Here is a 19,842-nt window from a genome sequence, read left to right as displayed (position 1 = left end):
GCTTACAGCTCTCAAACCTGACTGTATTGTACGAATAAAAGCGTATTCTTTGCGCTCACCTTTGTGTAAAGCGTACCAACGACGCCGTAGTTTCGAGCGCGGCGCGCATTAGCGATAACCAAGTAGCAGACGAACTCCGCAGTTTCGCTGTATTTTTTTTCTTCAAAACATTGTTTATTAAATATCAGTGTGTCAGATCGACGTTACATACAGCGCGAAAACAATTGCCCGCATTTCCATTCAAGTGCACAGAATCAAAAACCTCTGAACAAAGGTAGCGAGAAAACAATCAGTCGAACAAACACAACAAAGTTGACGAAAAAAAATAACGAAGGAATGACAAGAACTGGGTGAAGTGACGCGGGTGAATTGATCACTCGGCGCGAATGACGATGAACGGAGCGTAGAACAAATTAAAAAAAAATAGAACTATTAACTGCTAACCACAGAATCAACAAGTATAAGTACTACAAGCTGCGCACAATTCGAAACTCACTTAATACGATTGTGACGTTCACAGGGATTACGCAACAAACGCCGGGAAACCTCTAAGCGCTTTGCAGTCTCGAAAACTCGCGTGATCTGCTTCTGAAGCGCTCACAAGTCACACAAAACGAAATCTATTCGCTTCAACCAATTGAGCCAATTTGGCATTAGGCTGCAGGTACACTCATACACAAGACTATACAATTATACTTGGCCATATCACTGTATAAACCGTCGCATGCAGTCATCCTGAAGCCGCGTAATGCCACACTTTGATGCAAAAAGTACAGAACCGGTAGTGCACCAATATCACAGCAATACAGGAAGTAAAATCTGTCTATATCTTTTTATATTCGTAACCTACGTGTAAGTGGAAAATTTTGTAGGCATGTGCAGCAAGACAAGCCCTGTTCGAAAAAACATGGATGAACATGCTTCAAGCACAGGTGCTGCTTCTTTAAGCTGGAGCACGTTACAAAGCTTTTATAATGAACCCTCGACATTAATGCACCATAAACAAATCATCAGGCAGTGGAGCAGTGCAGGTGTTAACATATGTGCAAAATTTTGTGTACCATTACTAGTAGTTTCATACTTTGCCTAATGTAGAAAATGTATGTATGTAATGCACACCAATTAGCAGGTTATTCAGAACGGCCATCTCGTTGAGGAAAACAAGTTGAACTACACTCCAGGCGCCTTACAGATAATAACTGCCATCAAACAAACTATACAAATAACTGGCCGTAAAGAACACACAAATTCATGTCTAAACAAATTCAGCACATTCAGTGCGCATAGTCTGCCGAAGGCATTGAACGTGAATAGAAAGTTCGGCACTCCGAAAAGAAAACTAGATGTGAGTATTGTGTTAAATAACAAAACAAGCTTAGTGAGTTCATCACACCTAAACATTGTGCTGCATATAGGTACATTTTCTTTTGTAAACTAGTACTTGACACAGCTATGAAGCACCCCGGTTGCAAAGGATGTTGACTAAAATGGAATGATTGACGATGATAAAGTTGTAATAAACATTTAGTGGGTTGCCCTTAGACAGAATGCACAACTCTAGATACAAAGCTGTCACATGTCGATCACCTCACATGTCACTTGCGTGGCACATAGAAACTCTCTTCTCTTGTGAAGAGAACAAAAAGTTCTGGAGCGGTAAACTGCAACGTAGACGTTGAAGAGAGGTGAAGCCAGGGCAAGTACACTCATAAGCATCACCTGGTGCCAGCACACAGCACAGGTTATTTTTTCCTCTTGTGCAAAAAAAAAAAATAAACCTTCTAGGTGATGTACAAAAAGTTAACACTCGCTTTCAGCTGCTCAAGCTCTCTTACGGTAGATCATTTTTGTGGCAAACAACAAAATACATCCGGATGCTCAAATTAACACGACAGAAGCTATAACTTGTCCTGAAATTAAAAAGCAAGAGCTTTCTGTTTAGCTACAGATCTTTGGTGCTCTCACCCAGGAGCCTACAGTGCACTTTGCAACCGCAGAATCTGTCTAAAAAGATTCTGCCCAATGACACAAAACATGACCCTGTAATGCAAACAACTTGCAAAAGATTCGGTTGTCACGAGAAATAGCACTGTGTAACTATAACTTTGCAGCTTAAAATAAGTAAAAATTAAGCCACAAATAAAAGAAAACATAGATATACTAAAGATAATGTGAATCTGTTTAGAACGTTATGTGCCTTACATAAACGAGACCGTTCCCACTTTTAGATCTGTCCTAACAGAATGTACACCATGGCTTACACCACACTTTGCTTGAATATTATAAGCTAACTTTATGATCACTCATTGCTGTCGACATGACTTGCTGCTGTACAGCTGCTCTTATCATGGAGACATTATTATTAAAGGTATTGTGACAATGTGACGGGTAAAGTGTGCAAAAAAAAAGCAATGGCAGAACCTCGCAAACCACCCGATCACCACTTTGAATCTGCCCTGCCCCAAAAGCAGACTTAGAACTTGTGTCGCAATGTATCAGACTACACCGTCGTGGGACACGTTTTGTCAACTTGAAGAATACATGCGCAGTAGATTTTCTTGCGTGTGAATGGTGTTCCTAGCACTTTTGATACAAGCGATGTTTCAATCATATTTGTTACTAGAGTTACTAATACATCCACCCGTCCCGTCACAAATTCGACCGCCACGCAAGTGAACGCCATTCTGACAAAATTAAGCTTCAGGGGCGCTCATGAATCAGTGTTTGGAACTAAGAGGCCAACTAAAAGGGCAATTCTATTTACAATAAAGTTAACTGTACAACTGTATCTACACAAAATTTATCTTACCCTATGCTTCTGTCGGAATAACCACACTGAATAAAATTTATTTTTGGGCTGGTCACGAAGTTGCAATCGTAGATTGCCGGCGAAAAAACTTTTTATCGGCAGCACCTTTGATTTTAGACTTCAATATGAGTATAGCAGAAACACTATCGAAAAGGATGGCAATGACAAAGCACTCTAAGGCCACACCCATAGAAAAATTGAAAACCACACTAACACTAATTTGACTTTGTTCTATTAATAAAAATAAAACTAAAGGTAAGTACTTCAGTGCATAGTTTACTATGTGCAATGCAATGAGTTGCCGCATTGAAAGGGCACTAAAATTTTTCATTTGAATTAATATGGCCAAGATATTTTAAGGTGCTGAAAAAAGAAAAGGTGTGCCAACAACGTATCGAACAAAGTGGTCACAAACTCCTCAGCATTATCTAAGCCAGTACATTCAAAGACATCCAACAAACAATCAAACACACTTTCAAGTACAGACCAACGATGGAATGAACGCAGCCGCAGTTCTAAATGTGCTTGAGCTGTTGAACATAACGCTGATGTTCTCCTGGCATTTGGCATAATTGTGCTTCTGTGCTCAGCTACAAACAGACAATTTAACCATAACTACTGATTCTCAGGCTGAAGTTTCATAATGTAGCAAAAGAACTGACTCAAAACCTGCTGCCAATAATATCACAACCAAGCATCAACAACAACACAGCAAAAAAAAAAACAATCAAGTACACTTTGTACCACCGGTGACGCCACCATAGTTGCCTTCTACATGTCATCAGGGATGCTCTAAGCAAACTTATTGATCGCTCTACATACCTTGTTGCTGAATAACGCAGCTACTGGCTCACATACGTTACAGTCATAGTTTACAAGCAAGGCTAATATGAAAGAAAACACCCGGTTTACATTTAAGAGTGTCGTTTCCTCTTGCTTTAGCACCAAAACCAATAACGAACTGCGGAACAGATTGTTCGAAACAACAGCTACTTGACATGTATCACCAAGAGATGTATGAGCTCTCACTCCTACAGCAATTAATTGCTGAATACCAATGAAGCAATCACTTCGGAACTGTGCTATCCTGGACACGCCGAAGCACCGAATGAGCTACTTGACGTCTCTAGTTGAGCAGGCGTAATGCGAGTGGACCTGAAGTTGCAAAAAGCCCTCGTAGCTTCAATCGAAGTCGACATTTTTTTCTATGACAAAGCCGAAAGATCCAATGCTCGTGGGAACATGAAAATTTTCATCCTCCCTCTTCCTTGCTGCTTTTTTTTTGTAGCCTACGCTATATCTATGGCCTATCCTTGACCTGAAGCAACTGTAAACTGCAAAAGCCATTTACATGAAGTAGTTAACTATTAAGTGGTTAGTTAACTAGTAATGCAACTCGCAGATGGACACAGACAATAAGCCAAGTATGGGCACTGCTGCGTCCTATTGCCTGCTTCATGTCTTGTTGTGAGCATTGTTTCACTTTCCCTAATTAGGTGAGTATGTAATGACACCAGCTTATCCACTAGCACCCCACTTCAACCGACCGTGCCAGTGGCACACTGCACCATCAACTTCCTGTGTGATTTTTACTTGTGACTACACATAATGGGTGTAAGAACACCCGAGGCAAATATGTGAAAAAACATTTCGCCATGCATCTTGTCTCCGGTTTCTGAAACTCCAGTTGACCCTTGCACCTGCTTCGAAGAAGACAACAATCAGGGCTAGTCGCGAGCGATAAAGCCATGAGTGTTTTTCGACAAGTTTTCCAGCAGATCAGCACCGGTAACCTATCACAAAATGAACCACATTCGACAAACTGCAGAACCAGCAGTACCTCCAGCTTTTCTGAAAGCCCAACGTTTTTGTCAGAAAACGCCAGCGCATGCTCGATATTGATATCTGCAGAGAACAGGAAACTGGTACGGTCCAACTAATTCTGAGACTACCGAAACGCGGATATCAGTTTCAGTGTCGAACCCTGAAATAATACTTTGCATCGAAGTTTGCGACAAGAAATAGCATCTGTCCGACAATTAGATGAAGCTTTGAGAGCAGATAAGTGACTCGTAGCTTTTCAAAGCAATGATCCCCAACAGATGAAATAAATGAAATGGCAAGTAACACAGCACAAAGTGAGCAGGCAGCGCAGTGGTGAATAAAGGGGTCTCCGTAATATATTGTGAAAGGAACAATATTTTGCATAACGCAAGCTGCCAGCAACATCTGGGCACAGCACCTAGTTGAAGCATGTCTACTTCGTCACTTCCTATCTGGAGGCTCTTTCATAATTTCTCAATTTTTGAAGTGCAGCTTTGAAAATGGGTGAAAATTCGAAATTTTTTTTCAGAACATACGAAAGATTCTTTGTTACTGTAACAGTAAATATTAATACAATAGCAAATTCAATCACTGCTGTATGTCACAGGTGTCTAGAGCAAAAAAGAAGAATATGCGCATGAAATGCACAGGCTTCATCAGTGGAAGCAACACACGGTAACAAGCCGAGTGCAGAAAGAATCCACGGACGTTGGCAGAGGAGACAGTTGACGAGCTGCCATTGAAGTCTTGAAAGCTGCCGCACACGACAACGCCGTACGCAAAAGTGTGTAACCGGGTGACTTTAGCGGCGTGAGGTAGCTGCACACACACACAATTTAACAGTTATGGGCTTGCGACAAGCACTATTAGCGACAAACGTGCAGGCAGTCGTTATCACCAGGACTGAATGCAGACAAACGTACACTGTCCATAAGTGTCAGTAAACAAACGATGCCGGTAGCTGCTGGTGACTTGAAGTGCCTTTGACTGGGCCGCACGGTTCAAGACTTGGATCACCAGGGAAACAGAACAACATGAGTCACTGAAGCAAAGGTCACTCGTTGAGGATTGCACGTTGGAAAAGCGTCAAACCAGAAGTTGCAGCCCGTTCTTGAGCCTCTGTTTTCTCATTTCAAATTATTGATAAGCGGTGAGAGACGATGACACATCAGCTCTGCTGATGTTTCGCAGACAGGTAAACAGTTCAGGACGTCAGCGGAATGGCTCAGGCGTCACACGTTGCTGCAGTAGACGACCACCAAAAAGAGCTGCGTCGAAGGAATGAGCTGCAGCAGAAGCTGTCGATGCAGTCCGCAAGGTTATTCTTTCAAAACTGAACCATGCGTCATCGCGGGCAGAGTTCATATCAACACCGGTGTGGCTTAACCGGGATAAGTGGCTAGCAACTGTGCCATTCTCTACAACACTGATCAGCGCTACTGTGTGTAGCGGTGCAAGTAGTTTCCGGGCACGTATCCCTGGTTTCCATGACGATCTTGGACGAACCACCATTCGGGGTTGCCGTGCAGGTCACACTGGTGGATCACCAGCAACACCTGCCCCTGGGCCACGCTGAGCTGGTGAGGGCCTGCTGCCGAGAACGGATACAGCGCATAGTAGTACTGCACAAAAAAAAGAATTGATAGGCTGTCAGGTTCTGCGGCGTCCATCCACAAGAAATCGGTAGAGAACTTAATCACTGCATTGAGGTTGAATGAACACAATGATGGTGTTATAAACTATGGCTAGCCAACATTCTTTAGTGAACATTAGCTGATGTTAGCCCATTAATCAACCAACATTTGTCAACATTAACGAGTGCTAGTAGTAGAAAATAGGATAGTTGAAGTTAAATGATTGAGCGAAACACTGTGTTGCGCTGCGATGACTCCGGCATTAGCCCACATTCTTGGCCAGAAATCGTACAGTCACAGGATGTTGGCAGGCAAAGGCCCAGGAAGGCATTGTATTCAAAAAGGAAGAGCCGGAGTTGCACATCGAACCAGCTTTTTCGATACACCCGAAAGCAATTCAACTGCACTGAGATAAAATAGCTCAAGTATCACCACTGTCCTGTGAATTCCTCTTCACAAGATGCCTCTAAATTGAAGAGAGCCTAGTGCAAGACCGCACACTCGACAGGCAAAAGAATACAGGAGAAAGAGGTCAACAAGCATGGCGGAAGGATGGGACACCAAGAAATGCAAGGATAAAATAGAGCTAAGCTAAGCTGCAGCACGACAACGGCAGTGAAACAGGCACATCCGACGAAGGGCTTGCAATGTACCACTTCACTTAAATTTTTACAGGTTCAACCATGTGCCAACAGCAGTGATGTGAGTTAGATTCACAGGAAGGATCGAGACGTTAGGACAGCTCCATATCTTAAAAACGGGTCTCACCTCATTGGTGATGGGAGGGTTGCCTGCCACGGATGCTCCCATTGCATCGAGGTTTCCGTAGCGAGAGCCAACCTCTGTTTTTGCCTCAGCTGTTTTGGTTCCTTTCTGTAGGGAAAGCACAGCGCACGATGGCCTGGTTCCCCCGTCAGAAAGCGGGTCGAACTCGAGGTTCGCGTAGCGGGAGCCCGTGGTCTCCGGCTCCCGGATCGGTGACCCGATGGAAGGGCCCTTCTCTTCTGGAATCTCCTCGTAAGTGTGACGCTCCGTCTGGCCGGCTGCGAACGAGTAGTTGTACGTCGTCACACCACCACCCTTCTCTGCGTTTCCAGACGCTGCCATCGTGTTGGCGTCGTCCGGCTTGCCGTGACTACCCGTGCTCAGCCCTAGTGAGCTTCGACGTGGATCGATGGTGGACGGTACCACTGAAGACTGTGACGTTCCGCCGGACACAGCCGCATTTTGAACGTCAGCGGCCGACGATGGAGCCAAGGAACTGGAGTACCCTTGATAGTAGCCACTTTGGTTCATGGCTTGGCTTGGCAGGTGACTCGTTGCGGGAACCGTGGCTTGACTTGTGCTTGGAGTCAGCGGCCTTGATATCTCGGCATACGTGTACGGTTTCCTGCGTTTTGCGATGAAGGCACAGATTGAGGATAACCGACAGTGGCAAAATGCGACAAATGTTTGACATAATACTTTATGGAATCCCAAAAGAAAACTGTGAAGATAAAGAGAGAGAGAGAGAAATGAACTTTATTTTTGACCAGGCTCTTGGTACTTGAGCCCTAAGGTGGGTGGCCTCCTCAGTCCAGGTAGCCATGGCTCGCTGCCGCCGCCCGAGCCCTGTTCACCAATCGTAGCTGGTTGTCAGGGTCTTGCGTCACCAGCAGAGCCTCCCACTGGTCTTCTAGTTCTTTCTCTGTGTGTGCTCCTTCCTCTGCGTTTCCGCTTGGGGGTGATGACGGTGGTACGTCTGGATTGTTCGAGCAGTCCAGCACCATGTGGCGCAGGGTGTTGCGCGTGTCCGGTGGGCAAAACTTGCAGTCCCACCTGTAAGTCCCTGGATACATTGCGTGCATCAATGTTCCGTGCGGGTAAGTTCCGGCCTGGAGTCTTCTCCAGGTTACCACTTGCTCTCTACTCAGGCTCTTGTGTGCCGGCGGGTACCGCTTCCTCTGCTTCCTGTAATGCGCCAAAATGTCTGAATACTTCTTCGGTATGCGTTCATCCTCGTTGTGACAGCCATCGGTACGTGTTCTCTGCGTGTCGGAGATGGCTCGGCGTGCATGATCTCAAGCCGCAGCGTGCACCGCCTGGTTCCCCGCGAGAGACTCGTGTCCCGGTGTCCAGAGGATGGTGGTTTCTTCCACCTTCGTGCTCTTTAATACATGGAGTGCTGCCTTTCCGATCCTTCCGTTCATGTACCTTCTGCACGCTTCTTGCGAATCCGTGATCACGGTAGCCCGCGTCTTCTTGCATGTAGCGATGGCTAGGGCTATGCCCAACTCTTCCGCTGTGCTTGCATCCTTGGCACGTATGGATGTTGCTGTCAGTTCTTGACCGTTTTCGTCGACCACGCTGATTGCAAAACGGTCATTTGTAATGTAAGCCGCTGCGTCCGTGTACCTCACGTCTTCTTCATTGCTGTTGGTGCGTTTGTGTTTCCTTTAGCAGTTGTATCCTAGCGTGTCTTCTTCCCTTGTCGTACTCAGGGTGCATGTTTCTTGGTATATTGCTTATGTGTAGGTTGTTTCTGATCTCGTGCGGGATACGCTGAGGAACGTGCATGCCATCTTCGACTTGATAACCTAGATCTTGAAGTAGGGCTCTACCCGTATTCGTCAGCTTCAGTCTCTCCAGCTGGTTGACATTGTGCGCTTCCACGAGCTCTTCCCATGTGTTGTGCACTCCCATTTTAAGCAGCTTTTCCGTGGATGTGGAGGGCGACAGGCCCATGGCAATCTTGTGGGCTTTTCTGATTAGAGTGTTTATTTTAATCCGTTGACTGTTCTTCATGTCTACGTATGGGGTCCCGTACGTGATAATGCTTGTGATCAGCGCTTGTATAATTTTCGTGCAATCTTCTTCTTTGAGTCCGTGACTTTTGCTAGTCACTCTTTTGATCAGATGGCTAACTTGTAGCACGGTTTTCTGAACCCTTTCCAACTCTGCTCCCCCGGCCTTATCCTTTTGAATCAGGAGTCCCAGGATACGAAGCGTTGAAACCTGAGGAATTATGACGCCTCCTACCTTCACTTCCGGGTCTCGTGTCTGCTGCGGTTGTCGGCCTCTTGTGCGCTTTCTTAGCACTAGGAGCTCAGACTTTTCTGGTGCGCACGTCAGTCCACATGCTTCCAGGTATCTTTCTGTTCTGTCAACCGCTTCTTGCAGAGCATCTTGCTGTTGGCCTGTGGATCCTCCCGTAGTCCAGATGGTGAGGTCGTCAGCATATATTGCATGGCCAATCCCTTCTATTTCTTTCAGTTCCTTTGGTAAGGAGCTCATCGCCAGATTGAATAACATTGGAGAGATAACGGAGCCCTGTGGCGTACCCCTCGGCGGTATTTCAAACTTCTCGGAGCGCAAGTCGCCTATTCCCACTGTGGCTGTCCTCTCTTTCAGAAAAGCTCTTATGTAGTTATATACACCTTTTCTCCGCAGTTATAGACGTTCAGGTGTTGCAGTATGGCTTCGTGCGACACGTTGTCAAAAGCCCCTTTCACGTCTAGTGCGAGGATGGCTCTCTGGATGTGCGTGTCCAGTTTGTCGATAACTTTTTCCTTGATCTGCAGTAAGACGTCTTGCGTGGACAGGTGAGCTCTAAATCCGAACATGGTTTTTGGGACATGTCCGCTGTCCTCGAGATATTCGATCAGGCGGTTGTGCACCATGTGCTCGTAGAGTTTTCCAGCACACGAGGTGAGAGAAATAGGTCTTAAGTTCTGAACAGTGATGGGCTTGTTGGGTTTAGGAATCACGATTACTTCAGCATGTTTCCATTCCGGTGGGACTTTACCGCTTTCCCAGCAGTCATTGACATATTTTAAGAGAGCGTCTAGAGATGGTCCATCTAGGTTCCAGAGTGTCTTATTGTTTATTCTGTCGTTGCCCGGTGCCGTGTTGGGGGTGAGCTTGCTGAGGGCCCTCTCTATCTCTGCCACAGTGAAGGGTCGATCCAGTTCTGTGTTTGGGTTACCTCGATATTCGTCAAAGCGCGAATGTACACTGATGTTCCGCTGCGTACCAAGGAACTTCTCCTTCACTTCTTTGATGATGTCTTGCGCTTCCCCCGGGTGGTTATGTATAAGTCTGTGTACTTTCTGTTTTGCTGCGCTCTTGGTCTCTTTCTTGGCAAGGAGAGTCTTGAGTATCGCCCAGGTACGCTTGGTGCTTAGGGTTCCTTGAAGCTTATTACATGTGTTGTGCCAGTTCTTTCTTTCCAGTTGTTCCGAGTACTGTTGCGCCTCCTCGACCAGCTTGGAGATCCGAACCTTGAGTTTGCGGTTCCACTTGTGTCGTTGCCAGCGTCTCGAGAGTCCCCTCCGCGCCTCCCACAGGTGCAGTAAGTGGGGGTCGACAACAGGGGTGTCTCTCAACAATTGTATTACCCTCGTGTGCTTCTCCGCTCTTTCCACGACTTTTCGGGTCCACATTTCGATGTCGTCTATCGTAGTATCAACAGCGCTCTCGTCTTTGCGAAAGGCTTGCCAGTCCGTTATCTTGGCCTTTCCGATCTTTGTCGCCGATTTGTGGTGTGGGATGATCGTTTCTACTATGAAATGATCGCTGCCCAAATTTTCGTCCATACAGCTCCACTCATAATGTTTGAGGCCTTTTACGAACGTGAGGTCAGGACTGGTGTTTCTTGATACACTGTTGCCAATGCGCGTGGGTGTCTGAGGGTCGTTGAGCAGGGTAAGATGGTGGTGTTGCGCCACGTTGTGCATATCTTCTCCTTTTTTCTTTGACGCCGTATAACCCCAGGCCACATGGGGAGCGTTAAAATCTCCAACCACTATTAGTCCGTTGCCCTTGCTCAGCTTTTTCACCTCTCGCATTAGCTTGTCTAGATCCTTTACGTGGTCCTTTGGCGGGCTGTACACGTTTAACACGAAGAGGCTTTGCTGGTGTTTTTTCTCGGGCACTATTTCCACGAGGGTGTGCTCGATGCGGTGGTGGATGCAGTGTTGCTGAGCGTTGATTGTCTTTTTGGTCAGGATTGCTGTCCTTTTTTTACCGTCGCTGACGTGAGTGAGGTAACCACTCACCTTGAAGTCTTCAGCTTCGGTTTCTTGTAGGGCTATAACGTCTGGGTCCAAGTGCATGCATAATTGTGAAAGGTTACTCCTCTTACTCCGTATAGAATGACAGTTCCATTGCCAAATTTTGAGCTGTGGGTATTGCTTGTCGTCGACTTTCTTCTTAGTTGGCCTCGCCGTCTTTCTTGCTTAAGGTTTGCAGGATCTCAGCTTCTCTCACTGGGTACTTAGGCTTCTTTCGGGCATTCTCTCTTTCTTCCAGCGTGTGAATGCGCTGACTGAAGCTTTCCCCCGATTGCGTCATTTTGGTCTCTAGTGCCCGAATCTGATTCTCCATTTCGCTCTTGAGAGTTTGGAACCCAGTTTGTAGCAGCTGTGTTACCGTGGTCTCTACAACCTGCGATACCTTGGACATGATGTCGTCCATCACGACTGTCATATTGGCGTTGATGCGGTCTTCGAGTACCCTGAGGTCGTTCTGCGTTACCTTTGTTTGATTCGCCAGTGTTGCTGGCTTCGGTTGTGGAGGTGATGATGGGGGTGGAGATGGCGGACGTGATGGTGGTGTTTGAGAATTTTGAGTCTGTTCTCTTCGTAGCTGTTCTATTTCTCGCATAAGATATTCGAGCTGCTTCTCCGTGCTAGCTTCCTTCTCTTGCGTCTTCCTCTTTTGCAGTTCTAGCGCTTGCCTCAGTTCTTCGTTCTCTCTTCGAAGAATTGTTATCGTTTCTTCGTACGTATAGTGCTTCGTGGTTGGAGTGCTAGTACTTTCCATCGACGAATGACTGTGCCCTGTGACGACGTTGGCCCAGCTTAGCTTGCGCTGGACATTGTCGGGCTCCACGTCCATTGGCGTTGTGCTGGGGACGCTCCGTTCTCTTCCTCTCGATCTCGATCTCGACTTGGGTCTGGATAGTCTTTCTTGGTTGGTCTCATCCCTTGGAGGCAGCGACACAGTGTGGTCGTTGTCGTTCATGGTCACTACATTGTTCTGATATCCGAAGCTTCTCTGCCGCGATCTTGATCGCTCCCTGACTCTCAACGGTGGTGGGGCCGGCTTTAGCTTCCTTCTACATTCTCTACTTGCCGTTTCGTGTGGCATTCCGCAGAGCTTACATTTCAGTTCGCATTTGTGGTTGTTTGGGTCAGCGTTCTGTTCTCCGCAGTTGTCGCATATGTCGTCGTTGGGGTTGGGGCAGACGTCTTGCCTGTGTCCTATCTCCCCACAGGATCTGCAGTATTGGACCGACTTTCTGTACGGTCTGCAGCGGCTGAGTGTACATCCTACTTTAACGTAGAACGGCACATGCGGGCCTTCGAAAGTGATCACTGCCGACGTCGATCTGCCCAGCATTCTAGCGTACAGGATTTTGCAGTTGTTCATTGCAAGTAGATCTTCTAACTGCTCGTCCGTGGTGCCTTCTTCTATTCCGTGAACAACGCCGCGTACGGTGCCCGGAATCGGCTTGAGGTACGGTGTGACTTCGTATGCTGTTTGTCCTATTTGGATGTGTGTTACTTGTGCAAGTTTAAGTGCACACTCCTCCTCTTCTGTACTCGCCAAAATTAAGTCCTGGTGCCACTGTGTCTGTATGATGACTTTAGCATAGAGTTCCTGAAGTGTGACTCCGCATGCTTGGGCTATTCCTCGTACTATAACTCCGTCTTTCAAGTTGGATACTTTCATTCCTGCTTGAGGTCTGTACACAATCTTGTAATGGTTTTCTGGCAGCGATGGAACCGTTGGCCAGCGAGAAAATCGCTTGCTTGCGTTGTTGTGGCCCAAATACTTTTGAGGCGCTCCTTGCGGTTTTCCATCATTCGTGTTCTGCCCCTGGCTGTGGTGACATGCAGACTCCTTCTGCGTCTTCTCTGATGCGGCGAATTCTTTCTTCTTCTGTTGTCGCGCTAAAAGCGTCATCCACGGTCCGTTCTTGCATAGCGTTTTTCCGCTATTGCTGTCGAACGTTGGTTCCATGTCGTTCATCTCTGCTTCAGTATTTGTAGCTCCCGCTGGAGAGGTCGGTCGCTGAATTTCCATAAATGTTATAAGGAGCCTACTTTGAAGAACGAAAAAACATTTAAAAACCCTGTCGGACGGCGCGGTGTGCACGTGGATCTCGAGGCACGAGGCGCGAGGCGCGTGGCCTCGGAGAGCTGGCTCGGCAATCCTCAGTAGGCTTAACTGGGCGCGGCCGTCGGCTTGCAACTTTCAAGAGTAGTACTTGCGTAAATAAAAACTCACGTAGTTGCGCGTGGTCTCTCTGAATGGCGCTTCTTGAGCTGAGTTGAATGCTGCAAGCAGTCAGGCGCTGCGAGGCGGCGATCCTTTTTGTGGGCAGCACATTACTACTGTGGTCGGCCACGAGAACCGAGATAACAAAATTAAGATCAAGAGTCGCTAACTTTTAAACTACTGTTACATTAGGAAATAGTCTTTAAGGTGACTGTCAACCTGCATGCCACAAAGAAGCCATCACATGTTCTTCCTTTAAAAAATTCATGCTAAAATCATGCTAAAAAATTCTCAAGTAGACAAGTACACATGTGACTTGTCTATTTGAGAATTTTTTTAGCACAATCCCTTCCAGATAACCAACTTTCATAGCCTTCTGAAGCTAGGTTACTAGCTCCAAATTGTGACTGGTTACCCTGCAATAGCATCTGCGCTTGAGTTTGTTGGCATGGCTGCATGATGACAAAAAGAAAACTATAAAAAAAGAAAAAGAGAAAAAAGGAGGTGATAAAGCAGACAAGCCACAGCACTGACTTACACAGCTACGCATCGCAAACTCTGTACAAAATCTCAAGACATAGGAAAAAGGGAAGGTGGGGTGCTGCGCAAGAAAGACAGGCCAAGAAGGAGCATCCTTCATTCACTGTGAAGACTGTGAAACATTGCAAGTAACCTTTTACTTGCCAAGAAAGTTATGCAATACTAGGACAGGAGAAGTCACCTCAGCTGAATCTGTCCCCTGGAGGTGGCCGAAGTAAATTCATCGTGCTCTCGACTCCCTGCCTTTCGATATTGGGGACTAAGCAAGTTTACAATGCACGTTTGTACATAACAGCACAAACAGCTAGTTTGTATGACATATTCGTAATTCAGCCCACTAAAGAGCAGTACCGCTAGCTGCACAATTTGTGGCAGCGAAGTGAGAATGTGTTGTGATGTCAGTCTTGTAAAAGCCTCGTAATCATAAATCTCACGAATCAGTTACATCGGCATTTCTCGTACCTGTGCCCATTACCCACCTTTGCTCTGCGGGCTGTGGGCTTGGACTCACTCTCAACACCTGCGTTGGTGTTCGAGGCCTCAAGGGGTCTGTGGCACTGTAAGGTGGTGGCGGGTCATACCCCCCCGCTGCAGGTGGCTGCGGGGACGCGCGCAGCTGTGAATCGGGACGTCCCTGTGGCCGGTGCAGAGGTCGCAGGAACTTGGCCGCCACGAAGCCCTTGGTCGCTGCAAAGCCATCCAATCGGTTTAAACACACTGCCTAGCTGAAGGGCTAAGCAAAGCATGTTAATAATCGTCACACACAACCATTCACAAATATCAGCATGCGTGTAGACAGGCAGGGGACAGAGAATTTTGAGAAAGAGTACTGCAATTTCCTCAACAGTACAGCTAGAAGAGATGCAGACACTTAGTAAGTGCAGTCAGCAATCGCCTTATACAGTTTATGACTGGCCCATTTTAGACTGTGTCACTGTCACCAACGCAATTTTATTGCGTGCACTTCCAGTACACGCCAGATTTATGGAAACTTAAGATCAATGATTTGCAAAAAAGATATTTAGTGAATATTGGATGTTTCATGGTGAAATTCTTGGCATGCATTGGCATAGCTAGAGGAGGGGGGGGACCCAAAATTTTAAAATATGGAATGTTTATTTATACATGCACACACACAAACACACGTACAGACCCATATAAAGGGTGGTTGAACCCCCATCAAAAAAAATTTCTGGCTACACCCCTGTTTGCGTGGAACATGTTTATAACAGCGGTTTGCACATGAAGAGATGATTGCCGAGACCACTTAAATGTGCTTTACATTCATTGCACGCTACTTAGGAAACTTCAGTGCCTGAAACATAGCAGGTCTGATACTATGAGTGCATTGCATAAACAAACAGGAACGCTGTCTGGTTCAGCCCTTTCTCTCCCCAGAAAAGGAAGTTCCTTATGAAATTTTGGAACTGAGATATGAAAGCCTATGCACAACTCATTCCTTATGCATGGTTATCATTTACAAAAGGTGAATTCCAGAGGTGTACAAGTTCAGAACACACAATGTAGACGGTAACTATGGCCTAAAATTTGTGGTTCCGAGGGGTGGGGGGGCTTTTTAGAACTTTTGCATGCGTTGACTGGCTTGTGTTCACCAATATGATCGATAGATCGCTCGCTCGCTCAATCAATCAATCAATCAATCAATCAATCAATCAATCAATCAATCAATGTGCTCACCGCCATTGTCAACAAACCACCGTTCGGGGTTGCCCATGGGATCTTGCTGCTTGACCACACCGACGACATCACCGGCTCGGAGATTGATGTCCAGAATGTCAGAGGAGGCGTAGTCCTCTGCGACAGTGTAGATGAACTCCATGGGGTAGCTGGAGCGCAGAAACACCCGCTGCATCTCAGTCTGAGGCTCCTGCAGAAGACAGCAAGCACACAAGGTTAGCACATCATGGACGAGTGTTGCCTACAGACGATCGACGTGATGCCTTTGCTTTTTCACTTCTGCTTTTGCTGTTCATCCCGCCAGCACCATGAAAGCTAGCATTCACAGATGAGTGTGGTGTGTTCATACCTGCCTGCACACGTGTGCCACCATGACGGTAAAAATTTGAATGAAGTCTGTATGCTTGGGAAAGTAAACCAAGAAAGAACTGTAGTTAAACTCCAACCAAAGTAACATGGAACTTGAAAACGAGACCCACCGGGGGAAAAGATTGCTGCTCGAGTCATGGCACATTCAGAGAACAACACAAACCTAAATCGTTCCCTCAAAACCCTCCCTGCTGTGTATATGCATGAATTACGCTCCGCAACGAAACGTTGGGTGAATGACCGCCGCACAAGTGAGTTACCGTCTACATTGTGTGTTCTCAACTTGTACACCTTTGGAATTGAAATCTTGGAATCTTGAAACATGGCTGCAGTCCACCCTGAGGAAGGGACTGGGATGGTTCCAAAACAGGGCTTATACGTGTTTTACATTACTTTGATTGGAGTTTAACGAAAGTATTTCCTCAGCGCGACACCATGCCTTGAATTTTGGGCAAAACAGCGGCCTTTTTCTTTTTTCACCTTGTGCAATATCTTATCGTCATTGTGTATTGAACATTTCGGTAAAAGGCTAGCATTTCTTTCAGGAATCTTCAGACGACATTCGACCAGCTCACCAATTTGCCAGGAATGGTTGCACTCGTAGAAGAGCCGAGACCCAGGCGGGCAGCCATCTTGGCCCCGGCACTGCGGGACAGGGTGCCTCCCCCCTCGGCCTTGGCCAGGAGGCCGGTGAACAGGTTGGTCTCGCTCGCACTGGGCTCCTCCGCGAGACTCTTCAGCACCAGGCTGTGCTTGATGCGGAAGTTCTCAAGCACGTTGCTGTTTCCTTTGGCGCTAAGCATCATGGGAAGCTAGTTGGAGTGGAAAAGTGGGCAAGAGAAGCCTTATAAGAATCATAGAGTTTCCTACAATACTTACTAGAGGGAACTCCGGCACTAGTGTCTATGGGAGCTGCAACGCATGACGCTTCAGCCAGCATGGGAATGATGGGTAGTACACGGATTTGTCTAAACTTCATTCTTTTAGCTCCGTTTGGCTCCACGTCGTCTGCATCCGCTTTGTCGCAAGACGAAGTTCAGCAAAAGTCAGCAGTTCCACTACACCACTTTAACCTTTTTAGCCTCACCAATTCAAATCTGGTCACGAAGTTCACAACGATCGATTCTTTTATCCGAAAGAAAACCAAAACACAGCAATAAACAAAGCCACAAGTGCGTTCGAAGCCCGCAAGTACGAAGACTAGGCAAATCCGTGTACTACCCCATCATTCCCATGGTGGCCGAACGATCGCAGCGCCAGAGTTCCCTCTAGTTCATTTTAGGAAACTCTATGATAAGAATAGTAAAATGAAAGCATGGGCATTACTTAACATTAAATTGTTGCGCTTCATACCGTTAACACTGTACGTGAGCACCAGCAATGGTTCTGTGATGCACACCTTCGCAATTTTTTAATATCGCGGAAGCATTGACCTCTGGACGTGGCAGCACCTTATAATAGGCAAGAAGTAACGAGATTTCGTGCACGATGCACGAGCGCAGAGAGCACACTCGTGCATGAGCACCATCTGCTACGCTGCTTGCTTAGAGATGCGTACACAATATCAGCCTTATCTGAGCGATCATGTGTTCAGGAAGCCGGTGTGACGCTGATCGTCATATCACTGATCTCATTGCTTTTCGTCGATATTAGAGAAGCTACCATACCTGGGTTCTACGCTCGTGCGATAGTATTAAAGAATTGCATGGGTGTACCATGGCTAACGTGTAAATAACCAATGGGTTTTACCCACTAATCAGATTCTGACCACCTAGAAACGTGCTCACTGCTGTCATTGTGTTTCGAGTGATACTTGCTTTTGCAGGGCCCCAAGTTCAACAATGAAGAGGTACTTTCTTTTACACCTTCGGCTGTTGTATTCTTCAGTTATGGCTGTATTCTTCCTTGTCAAAATGTGACAATATTCAGTTGCTGTTTTGCGCAGCACTTGTTTCCCGGTGCCCTTCCAGCTCTAGTTTTCTTGGTTCTCGTGCTAACCGCCGTGTTGGTACAGTGCTCGACTGCTGACCTGACAGGCGCAGGTTTTATCCCGGCCACAGTGGCCACATTTTCAATGGAGGAGAAAATGCTAGAGGCCCGTGTACTCATATGTAAGTGCCCGTTAAAGAACCACAGATAGTCGCATTTTCAGGAGCCCTCCACTACGGCGTGCCTCACAATCATATCGTAGTTTTGGCCCATAAAACCTCAGAAATCATCATTATTGCTATTATGGTTTTCATGCCATACGCACCTTATCCCAACCCTCTCGAAACCTCCCACCAGCATACAGTACTCACCTCCATGAGGGTGAGCATCTCGCGAGTCGTGCGGCCAATGAAGGTCTTGCGGGCTCGCAGAAACTCCTGCACGCATGACTGTAGCACCTCCCGCGCGATGCCGCACAGCTTGGGTAGCTCGTCCAGAAGCTGCGCGTTGAGCGCGTTGTACGTGTTCTTGGCCAGCTGTTGTTCGTCCGAGAGCTGCAGCGGAACAGCCGATGAGTGCGGTTTGTTTTATCACTGTTCGCTCTCTCTGTTGAGCGTTCTTTCACAAGTTAGTATTCTCGTTAAGGTTGTAAGCCTGGGCAAACCAAACCTTTTCAGTATGCACAGCTTAAAAGACAGCATGCCGAAGATTGGAATGCGCTTAATGCAGCCGGACACATACTGACGCCGCCTCGATATGTGATCAAATGTCTTCACCTCTCGTCCACATCTTATAAGCGCATTCCCGTCTTCACCATGCTAAACTTACTCACCGGACTAGATGAATTGACCACCTTCATTTCAGAACACGGCAGACCCTCCTTGGTCTGGGAAGTCGTGACAGAAAGCCACGTTAACTCTCATTATTCCAAGTTGTGTGTCATTTCGAATAACAAGCAACAGAGGGTTCTTTTCTGTTTATTTAACATTGCAACAGAGCAGTGCAACAAATGAACAGTGAACACACAGGACACGGCATTTTTTGCACTGTTCTGCCACAATGTTCATGAACCAACTAGCCCATCTAGGAATCCTCGTCCCTTTTGTCCCAGTTTCAAGATCAACGTCTAACTTGGCAAGTTCTTCATTAGACACTTTCAATAAGTGTCTGATTAGGAGTCACTACTGTCTCCTAATCTGGGGTATGACTTCAAAAACTAACCTTGAAAGGTTAGTAATTCTACAAAAGAGGGCTGTTCGCTGCATAGAAAATTTGCAATCGACCGAACGTACTGCATCATTTTCTCAACAATCCTAATTAACTTACTTAATTAATTAACTTTAATTTACAAGCTTAATTTATTTTAAAAAAGAAGAAGAAACGAGGCACAGACCGGGAGGAGGCCAAAGACTGACTCACCGCCTTCTGCTTGGTGAAGTCTCGGTTCTTCTCCAGGCGGCTCTTGCTGGCCACGTAGTCGAGCAGCTTGTGCTGCCGCTTGGTGATCAGCTTGTTGGGACCCACAAACATCTGCAGCAGCTGCTTGAGCACGCCCTCCACGTCACGCTCCACCGCTGTTGCCTGGTTCATCGCAAGGAACAAGACAAAAGTGGCGCTTGAACTACAGCTCAAAACACCGCTAACAAGTATTTGGAGATTTCGCATTGTAAACTCATTTCAACAATGTAGTTCATCATGTGACCAACTGACTAGTCTGTCAGCACAAGGCATACTCTTGGTCTATCTCAACAGCGTTAGGATTTGGGATGTTTCTCT

The 19,842-nt window shown here is 46.6% G+C and overlaps 1 protein-coding gene across 1 annotated transcript in view; it reads right to left on the bottom strand.

Annotated features, from left to right (window-relative positions):
* Positions 1-152: 152 nt before the first annotated feature.
* Positions 153-19,842, bottom strand: part of LOC119404696 (dynamin-binding protein) — a 46,532-nt gene continuing 26,842 nt past the window's right edge. Inside the window, exons 17-23 of the mRNA XM_037671329.2 lie at positions 19,486-19,647; positions 18,438-18,620; positions 16,713-16,949; positions 15,769-15,958; positions 14,550-14,757; positions 7,036-7,657; positions 153-6,255 (exon numbers count right to left, since the gene is read on the bottom strand). Coding sequence (XP_037527257.1) covers positions 6,070-6,255; positions 7,036-7,657; positions 14,550-14,757; positions 15,769-15,958; positions 16,713-16,949; positions 18,438-18,620; positions 19,486-19,647 — 1,788 coding nt within the window. The 3' untranslated portion in view covers positions 153-6,069. The remainder of the gene's footprint in view (positions 6,256-7,035; positions 7,658-14,549; positions 14,758-15,768; positions 15,959-16,712; positions 16,950-18,437; positions 18,621-19,485; positions 19,648-19,842) is intronic.

The sequence above is a fragment of the Rhipicephalus sanguineus genome, chromosome 9 (genome assembly GCF_013339695.2).
Source record: "Rhipicephalus sanguineus isolate Rsan-2018 chromosome 9, BIME_Rsan_1.4, whole genome shotgun sequence".
Lineage (NCBI taxonomy): Eukaryota > Metazoa > Arthropoda > Arachnida > Ixodida > Ixodidae > Rhipicephalus > Rhipicephalus sanguineus.
The sequence above is the reverse complement of the archived record's forward strand: the minus strand, read 5'-3'. Positions and strand labels throughout refer to the sequence as shown.